The sequence below is a fragment of the Quercus suber genome, unplaced genomic scaffold (genome assembly GCF_002906115.3).
Source record: "Quercus suber isolate HL8 unplaced genomic scaffold, Cork oak 2.0 scaffold_24, whole genome shotgun sequence".
Taxonomy (NCBI): Eukaryota; Viridiplantae; Streptophyta; class Magnoliopsida; order Fagales; family Fagaceae; genus Quercus; species Quercus suber.
Window position 1 is genome coordinate 1064211 of NW_027069489.1, and position 10229 is coordinate 1074439.

At 34.7% G+C, this 10229-nt stretch overlaps 1 protein-coding gene across 1 annotated transcript; it reads right to left on the reverse strand.

The window, feature by feature from the left end:
- Positions 1 to 411: 411 nt before the first annotated feature.
- LOC111995061 (glutamate receptor 3.6) lies at positions 412 to 9068 on the reverse strand. The gene is made up of 8 exons (XM_065766752.1): positions 8771 to 9068; positions 8272 to 8654; positions 7112 to 7986; positions 5830 to 5944; positions 5199 to 5482; positions 4539 to 4570; positions 4027 to 4433; positions 412 to 807 (listed from the first exon to the last, which is right to left on the reverse strand). The coding sequence occupies exons 1-8, from the start codon at positions 9033 to 9035 to the stop codon at positions 412 to 414; spliced, it is 2757 nt and encodes a 918-aa protein (XP_065622824.1). The 5' UTR covers positions 9036 to 9068.
- Positions 9069 to 10229: the final 1161 nt, after the last annotated feature.

Genomic DNA, 10229 nt, shown 5'->3' on the forward strand with positions numbered 1-10229 from the left:
ACCATTCACCCAAATTTGTACAATACTGTACGCCTAAATTTGTATTCATTCCCACGTGAAATAAGGTTACAAGAGCAGATACATAGAGGTGGGATGCAACAAATGATGATGTTACCCACATATACAAGCAAGGCAAACTTTGAGGAAAAGCCAATCAAAAGTGCAAAAGTAGACATTGGAAGAGAATTTGAAGTCTAGTGAAAGTCTATTTATGGTCTATTTGAATTAAGGAGAAGCGAGGGAAGCAAAGTATAATAGATTTGGTCTAAAATTAACTTATTTTCAATAAACTCTACTTTACTCTCCCTCATTCCCCTTTAATCCAAACAAGCCCTTAGGCTTCATCATGTCAACCCTAACTTTTATTTTAATATAATACATTATATGATCTCTCTATTGCAAACACACAAATTAATGGGTTGATACATCTTCACCTACACCTCTCTTAGAGCCGGGGTCTATGTCTTTCTCTTCCTTTCCCCAAACATACTTAATAAATTCCTTAAAATTCTTTAATTTATGAAGACGTTCATATATTGAACTTTTACGCTGAGGTACACTTGTGAACTTCCACGCCAAAAATATGACATGTGCAATGAGAGCAAGCAGGCAAGCGAACCAACATACGACAAAGAGACCCGTAAAGCTTTTAAGCTGAAGTTGGTTCACTTCAGTAGTTGTGCCTTGCGCAGTGCATGCACTTCTCATAAGCCATTTGTCATGAATTCTCTGGAGGTCACCATTCTCTGACAATTTTAAAATGGCAGTTGACATGTCAATTGCTAAAGGTGAGTCCCGTGGAAAGGCCTGATGATCAATGAAGAATATAACCATGTTATTATAAGCCAGCAGCCACTAGCTACCATTAAAAAACACACACACACACACTTTTGGTTGGTTAATGCATGATGCTAGGAATGTTAACATAGAGAATGATATATACAAAGATTATGCTCAAATAATGCTTATTCAACATGTTAGGATTTCAAGTAAGCATGCATGTTGGCCAAATTTTGAAGATTGTTAAAATCTTTTAGGACATTTTAAAGTTAATACTCTCCAAATTTCTCTTTCTTCCATAAAATAATGAATTGATAAGATACTTCAATATTCTTCGTTTGTTTTCATTAGAATTTATGTTGTGATTATGAGTGAGATTGATACGAGATAAAGATAGAAAGTGAAAATAAAATTAACTTGATTTGGCTTAACAATTTACATCTACACATAAACGTCTACACATGCACTATATTGAATCGGGTTACAACAAGCACATTAGGGGTTTATATAAATAAACTAACTTTAGGCTAGCCATAGAAGCTAATTATAGACAAACCATAGAATATGGTATAAGTTAGGATGTGTAGTACAAGTACATCCAATATGGACTAACATCTCTAACATACCTCTGCAAATTAAGGGAAAAGCTTGAGAACACCAAAAGTTTGGAAAAAAAAAAACTTAATGTGTAGTAGAGCAAGCAAGACAAAATCAATTGTAGAATAAATTGGGCTTGACATGAAGTGGAACGTTGAAGATAATTGTTGACATTAACGGAGGAATGGTGGCTCAAGGATGACATAAATATATTGATGATTGTAGCAATTAAAGAAGAACGGTATTCGGAGAATGACAACACTAACAATAAGAGCATTCCCATTGGCAATTGTAAATGGGAAATGTAGGGGAAATTTAACATCAAGGCACAAAAAGAGTCCAGCAGCCAGACTTGTAAAATTTGAGAATTGCAAATTTTTTTGCAATTGTGCTACAATGTCATCCTACAATTGTAAAAATTATAATATATTTTAATTCCAAAAGATCACTGTAGTACTGTAGCAGCAATACGAAAATTATATATTATATTATTTTTGTGGGTAATATATATTATTTTAATGAGGAGAATAGGAAAATAAAAGTTAAGATGTTGGTTGTGTTGTAAAATGGTATGGTATAATTGATCAAGTAGCTTTTTGAGATGGTAAAATAAAATAGGATAAACGTTGCAGATACGAATGCTCTAAGAGGAAAGGGACCATTTTTCAAGAAGGCAGAATTTGATCATTAATTATGTTAGTTATTAATACACATTATTAGAGCATTCACATTGGGTATTGCAAATGCCTTATGTTGATTCAATTTAGCATAAAAGCCCAAAACTCCCAAGCCACCCGGACTTGTAAAATCTTACAATTGCAAAAAAATTTGCAATTGTGCTACAATGTCATCCTAAATATATGATGGCACAAAAGCAAGTTTGCATAAAATTTTATTATTATTATATTCTCTGTTTTCTCTCTCTATTTATCACTTTTTTGTCTCTTTCTTTCCTTTTCTCTGTCTTGCTTCTCTTCTCTCTCACTCTCGTTCTTGGTTTGCTCTTTCCTCTCCTCAAACGCAAAACTCACTTTCTCAAACCCAAAATCTTGTGTGGTGGTGGCAGCAGCAGAGTTAGGCATGGGCATGGGTTTCCCTCTTCATCTTCCTCTCTCTTTCTCTGATCTCTCATCCCTTTCTTTCTCTCTCACCTCTTTTTTCTTTTTTCTCTTTATCTTCCCTTGAATCAAGCCTCCATGGTGGAGATATGGCGTGGGACTCATGGATCGGTGGCTGGGTTTCATCATCTGTGGTGTGGGTTTCATTTTTGGAGGTATGGGTTCATGGATCAATGGATGGGTGTGGTGTGGGTGGCTGGGTTTCATTGTTCCTTTGTTTGGTGGTTGTGGTTTTTGTGGGATGGTGGTGGGTAATTTGATGGTGGTGTGGGTAATGGGTTAATGGTGGTGATTTTGGTTGTGTTTATAGTGGTGGTTGGATGAGAGTTTTAATTTTGGTTGGGTTGATGGTGGTGGTGGTGGGTTAGGTTGGTGGCAGTGGGTTGGGTTGTGTTTGGCTTGATGGTAGTGGGTTGGCTTGGTGGTGGTGGCGGCTTGGTGCTGGTGGTAGTGGGTTGTGTGGGTAATTTATTGGGTAGTATAAATTATTTTAATGAGGGGTATAATAAAATAGAATTTGGGATAATTGGTGTGTTGTAAAATGATTTGGTATAATTGAGAAAGTAGTTTTTGATATAGTAAAATAGAATAGTTTGAAAATATCAGGTGTGAATGCTCTTATGATTCTATTTATATATGAACTTTTACCATTTAAAGGAAATATGATAGTGGTAAGATTCTAATGAAATGTGTAAATTTAGGAAATTTTATAGAGAATCTTTATAGGATTTAAGGTTGATTATAATATATATATATATATATATATATAATATATAGAGAGAGAGAGAGAGAGAGAGAGAGAGAGAGAGAGAGAGAGAGAGAGAGAGAGAATAATTATGTGGAAATTGTGAGTTTTTAAAAGTTTGTGTATCAGCAATTTTCTTATAGAAGTAAAATAAAAGTAAAAGATTTTGGTTTATGTGAAAATTGTGAGTTTTTAAAAGTTTTTGTATCAGCAATTTTCTTATAGAAGTAAAATAAAAGTAAAAGATTTTGGTTTTATATAGATGAAGAAAGTTTGGCTCCAAACATGTTTAAAGTTATTTTTTCAACTAAATATGTGACAAATTATAAGACTATCCATGTGTATTATTTAAACAAGTTATATATCTCATTAAAAAAGTCATATGACTAAAACTACAAATAAATAATCTTTTCAATTGCCACATAGTATGTTAGAACAATATAGCTGCAAACATGTTTGGAGTCACTTTAGACCATTTAGATTACAGATAATAAATTATAAATGCACAATATGAAAGACAAAGTTTGGCTCTAAACATATTACAAATACGAAGATGATATTTATTATCTTTGTCATATGCAATGGACATAACCCACTTAAATCAACCAATCAAATGAGTCATGTGCATTGTGTATGATAGGAAAAATGTCATCTTCCTATTGGTAATTAAAGCCTAAGGCTCCAAATATGATTGGAACTAAACATTTTTCACAAGAGAAGAACCTAACATGAATTCCAAAAGCAAGTACCAGGAAGTGCAGTGTCATTGATAAAAGAGATACTTACAAATCCCCAACCAGCTTTGGTGAACTCTTGACCTACAATACTGAATTCACAACGAGTTGAAAGGAAGAGTTCTACATACGCACGGTCATCAACAACAGCAACAACACCACCCCTTTGTGGACCGTCTTTTAAGGCTTTGGCATAATCTTCGGCAGAGTTAAGAGGAACAAGTCTGGACTCATGAATACCAAGTTCCTCAACTAAATAACTTCTGGCATATGAACCTTGTTGGTAGCCAATGGGATCGTTGCTGTTAATTAGAGTTTCAATGCCTTTAATGGGAGAAGAAAGTTGTTGCACTGTAAGTATTGAGGTTAAACTTGCAGTGTAGCTTGAGTTTATTATAAGAATGACAAATAACCATATAAGTAGCACACAACGAGTAAGGGGTTCGTCTGTTTTTTCCTCTACAACAAACAAGAAAGAGGTTACTTGATACAAGAAACACAAACTACCATTGCTATACCTATGATAATTAGAAAATACAAGTAAATTAGAGCCAATTCACTTACTATGGGCATAAAACAATGTTGAAAAGCTAAACCTGCATAATCAAAGGAATGCATGTGAATGGAGGATTCGACTAAGAAGATGCAATCTAAACATGATTGACTCATCAAATAGACATATCGTAAGAAAGAAGGAAATTCCTTACACAAAAGGCTCTCTTACAAATTACTATTTCACATTTATGAATAGTTTGATCTCTATAGCACAAGATAGCAAGGAGTTTTCTACTTTCCTTAAATCAGAAAGAATCAGTAATCTACATTGTCTCAATCTAATAAAAAATATTGTACAACAAAACTCCTATTATTTTAAAGCTTGGGAGAGGTAATTGATAAGCAACTTTATTACCAATTTTTTAAATAAATAAAAAATTATAGGGGAGGTTGATTCGTGGACTTGAGCTCGCCTCTTTATATGGAAGGCACTTACCATCACACCAAAGTCTGACCTCTATTGTTACAATCTTATTTCAACAACAAAATAACATTAAAAAAAATTAAAAAAAAAAAAACTTCAAATCAATTTAATGTTGGGTTGTTTACACTAATTAAAAAAGTAAAACTAGTAGGATGAAACTTGTCTTGATTATTTTGCACTAAGCAAAGAGTGACAAAAGATATTTAAGCATTTAGCTCAGGGCCATGATATGTTTAATTCCTCACCATAGAGCAGTGGCAACTTGTTTTTTTGAGTCACCCCCACCATGGAACTCTTCATTAGTTCTACGCTCCAAAAACCAAATAACTCCTCCGATAACGAGGAAAAAGAAAGCTGTGACAAGCCACATCATTAGAGTGAATGGCTTCAAAAATGCCCAAGCATTGGAATTTAACTCCTTAACAGAGGCTACTACTACAAGCCCGGACTCAATATATGGTTGTGTAAAATCCACCATTCTTGTTCGATCAGTAGTGATTGCAATGTCACCTATTGCTGCATCAAAGACCTATATGGAAGAAGAAAATTAGAGAATCAGAAAGTGGTGAAAAAAATCTTTTGTCCACGGAAAATAGTATATGTTCTATTTTCATTTCTAAAAATTTAAGATGTCACCCATTTTATCCTTTCGTCTATTTTCGTGTTTCTCTTGTATATTTTAGGGACAAAAATAGACAGTATCTATTACTATATCGTCCATGTTTTAAGGGATTGAAATAGAATGTTTTTAAACATTAAGGATGAGTAAAGAACCTAAACTATCTTTTAGGGACAAAAAGAATATTTTGACCTTAGAAAATCAATGAAAACTTCACAAAGTTATGAAACAATTTTTTTTTTTTTTGTAGTACTTACACCCGTCGTGATCGAACGCACAAGTTCAGTGCAACTTGGGTTATTACGACTATCCCCAAATGGAACTAATTTATATGGGACAGCGTATGGCAATAAACTCAATGCAGCAGTAAATCTGGGAAGCACGGATGCGGCTCCAGAGGCGCCGCACCCGCGTCCGACGCGGCGCGACACGGCGACGCGGGAGGGACGCCGCTGACCGCGCGTCGGCCGCGTCCTGCCACGTGGTTTTTTTTTTTTTCCCGACTCGCGCCGACGCGGCTGAGACTCGGCCCGATTCGCGCCGACTCGGACCGTATCGGCCGAAACCGGCGAAACCGCTGAGACAGGGTGTTTCGACCGTCCTAAATATCGGGGTTTTTCAGCTTGTATCGGCTATTTCGGCGGATTCTGGTGTTTTTCGGCGGTAACTTCATTCCGACCGGTACAAATTGAAATGGGTTTCTAGAAATTTTTTGCTACTTACAGCACCTCCTCGCCACTGTTAAACCTTTATTCACCGGTAAGATATTGCCGGACGTTGAGGCTTGAGCTCGTCGTCATTGCGTCATAGCTTCTTCATTTTTCTTCTCTCCCTCACTGTCTCTCTTTTTCTTTCAGCATTTCTTCTAGTCTGGGTTCTCTTCTAAAGAGAATGTTAACATAGAACTCAAAATGACTTTTCACTATTTCATTCCTACCTACGTTTGATATAACCAAAGTTATTAATGGTTGGAGAAACCGAAGTGGTTTGCCTGCCACTTCTTTTCTTTTATTTTTTTAATTTCATAGAAAACCGTGAGTTATTTTCATTTAGTTTTAATTTGAACATGCATAAAAAAAAAAAAAGAGTAAAATTTGAAATATAATTAAATATATTAATTATACAATATAAGTTTTTTTTAGTAAAAAAAAAAACAATATATATATATATCTATATATATATATATATATAAAATTGTGAAATTACGGTAATTTCTAAACGGTACACTGATACTTATGAACATCATGTTAATTTAGTTTCAAACTTATGAGTTGTATTTTAATTTCTGAACATCATGGAATGTTTTAGTTTCAATCTTGTGGGTTGTATTTAATTCATAAACATTATGTTTTAATTATTATCTAATATTGCTCTTAAATTTGGTATATGTTTATATAATTAAAAGTATGCTTAGCAATATATTAAAAATATAAATAAAAATATTTTAATAATTTTTTAATCGCCGAGTCCCGCGCACCCGCACCCACTTTTTTCAAAAATTGTCGAGTCTCGCATCCGCACCCGAGTCCTAAAACGCACCCGTGCTTCATAGCAGTAAATACATCAATCCAGTATCCTTTGAAAATGTTTGTGCCTTCAGCTTGTGACACAAATTCACGATAACTAACTCGTGTTGGGACTCCAATTATCAATTGCCTTCCATTTTTTGAAAAAGCCCACCCTCGAGGAAGTTGTGTAGTTTGTCCTGGCCAAATTACACTATATAGTCTTTGATTTGCACTGGAACGATTAGGAGGCTTTGTGTAAAGCACCTCTGGAGGCAAAACTGATAAGCCAGAATAATTAGTCCAATAACCAACCCTTCTAAACCCTGTGCCAATGACATTGATGACTTCAAATGCAGGATTAATAAAGTCCTTATCGGGAGTAAACTTAATTGGTCCTGTTACACCACTCATATTGACCTGTAAAATACTCTTAAGCAACAAATTCCCTCCATTAAAGATGTTTAAAGCATCAAGTCTCAAACTCCCTCCGCGCAACTCAGTTAACCTCGAATCATTTGAGAATGAGATAACTCCTCCCTGATTGAAAAATGCATCAAGTGCATGAGCAAGCAGCCAAACTGTGTCATAGGCATATAGACCATAAGTATTTAGCCCAAAAGAGACATTAGCACTTTTTCCCTTGGTCAAGTTGTTCCATTTGGAAATAAATTTTCTTTTGAGTTTTGATTCTGGTGCATACATTCGCAATGTAATAACTCCTTGAAAATCATCCATTACATCTGAAGTTAGGGGAGAATCAGTATCCAATATGGTAGAGAGCCAGTTAGTAGCTATCCACACAAATCCAGATTCCATCATTCCAAGATACTTTGCTAAATTAAGCACCATCGAACCTGGACCATCATAAGTGTGAACAATAATTATCCGAGACTCTATTAGAGAAACCTGTTACAATACACACACACACCAAAAAAATAAAAAAGAAGAAGATTATATTCAAACATTCTTAATAATTTAAACTTTTGAGGTAATAAGTAATTTATCTTATAATATCAAAGCTAGTATTCCTAATTTTAAATTATATCTCTACTCTATCTCTCATCTAAAAGGTTAAAAATCCTATACACTAAATCCTATTTATTAAGAGGGTGGGTTAACCAAATAGTTAAATGATTATATTCATCCATTCCTAATAGGTTAAACTTTTGTTGATTAGTAATCTAACGTAACCTTAATCAACACGTCGGTGATGTCATCCCGGGTCGCTCCAGAGGGCATGGGTGCTTTGTATGAGATCTTACATCGTTTCTCAGCAAGCTTATCCCCTAATGCAACAATCCCATTTCTGCCATAATCATCGTCAACATAGAGTGCAATCACCTCTTTCCATCCATAGTAGTCTACAATTTCTGCTACTGCAGCCATCTGAAAAAGATCATTTTGGGAAGTTCTAACAAAGAATGGGAACTGAAGTGAAGACAACGTTGGGTCTGTTGCTGAATATGACAATAGAGGAACTTGGAGCTCATTTGAAATTTGAGAAATTACATGAGCTGTTACAGAATTTAAGGGGCCAATTATGGCCACTGTGTCTTTCTCCATGAACTGTAAAGCTGTTATGATAAATTAAAGAAAGAAAATCCACAATCGATTGGTGATTCGAGGTAGCCTAGCTTAAGAGAATATGACAAGTGAACAAACAAACAAGAGTTATAAACAAATAACCTACTCTCAACAATGCCCAAAAATCCGTTGTAATTGGAGTCTTGCATTGTAAGTTGGATCTTAGTTCCAGCAAGAACAGTTGGATCAGAATTCACATCTTCAATTGCAGCTTCTATTGCTACCTTTGCAACCTTTCCAATAATAGACTTGTAAGCGAGAATAGCCCCAACGTTGACAACACTAGGCCTTGTAGAGATATTTGTAACCACCCCATTTGAGAAAATCTCATGGCAAAAAACTACTAACACCATAAGCCAAACTCTAGTCATGGTAAATTATTTGACACAAACCCTAATTCTCACCTTGTTCTGCAAATAACAGAAAACTACACCATCAAGAAATGTACACAAAATAAAATAAAATATTAAGAAGTATACAAAAAAAATGAGAAGAGAGAGAGAGAGAGAGAGAGAGAGAGAGAGAGAGAGAGAGCATAAAGAATTAATATGGTTTGATCTAAGCGGCCTACATCAATCTCGAAAGGCCCAAATAACCATTATTTTACTATTGATCTCTATATGTTATAATGAACTCAATGAAGAGTGCATATGTAGTAGACTAATCTCGGAGTAGGCCTAAGGTTTGAGTACTATATTTTCAACTATGCATGATTTGAGAAACTTGACCAAAGATGAGAGAGATGCAAAACCAGAAAGAAAGTAAGATGCCAGGTAGGAGGTACAAATTAGAGTGGCTCATCAAGAAACCCGGTATACAAAGATGTTTGAGTCATGCGACAAGTAAGAAAGTCAAATAGAAGCTACCGATCTGACTCTCGCAACCAAGGTAGCAACCTACCAAGGAGAGCCAATACAGGCAACGAAGGTGGTAATTAAAATGCATGATTAGAAGGAAATTAAGTCAGATGCCGAACATTTTTTTATGTTTCACTTTATGATCCAGCAGTGTGATTAGGAGAAGCTCCAACGTGAGCTTATATGGAGGATGACTCTTCTAATTGGGGAAGGACGTGTGGTAGTGTGTATGGGTTTTTATTTTTGTTGAATCTCTAACATAACTCGAAATAATATGGTTTAGCCTTTGTGATATGCTACATCGAAAAGCATTTAATAACTTCTAAATCTTTATTACTGAACTCTATCTATTATAATGAACCTATGTATTGAGTGGTATACAATAGAAAAGTCTAGATTAATCCCGCGACAAAAAATATATACACACACAAGCGCTTCGCATGTGTGATGAGGCTCTTTTTTTTATTTTGAATTTAATGTAATTTTTCAATTTAAATTTATCTATTATTAGTGAGGTTACATGAAGGAATTTTAGGAAATTAAAATTTAGAATTTGAAATTGAGTAAATTGTTGGGTTTAGTGTGTGTTAGTTTTTACGGAAAAATGTATTAAACGTGCGTGAGATATATTTAAATAGAGAGTGCTAATTTTTAGGAAAAAATTTTCTCTAGTAGTTTTTTTTTTTTTTTTTTGAAATTTAAATTTTA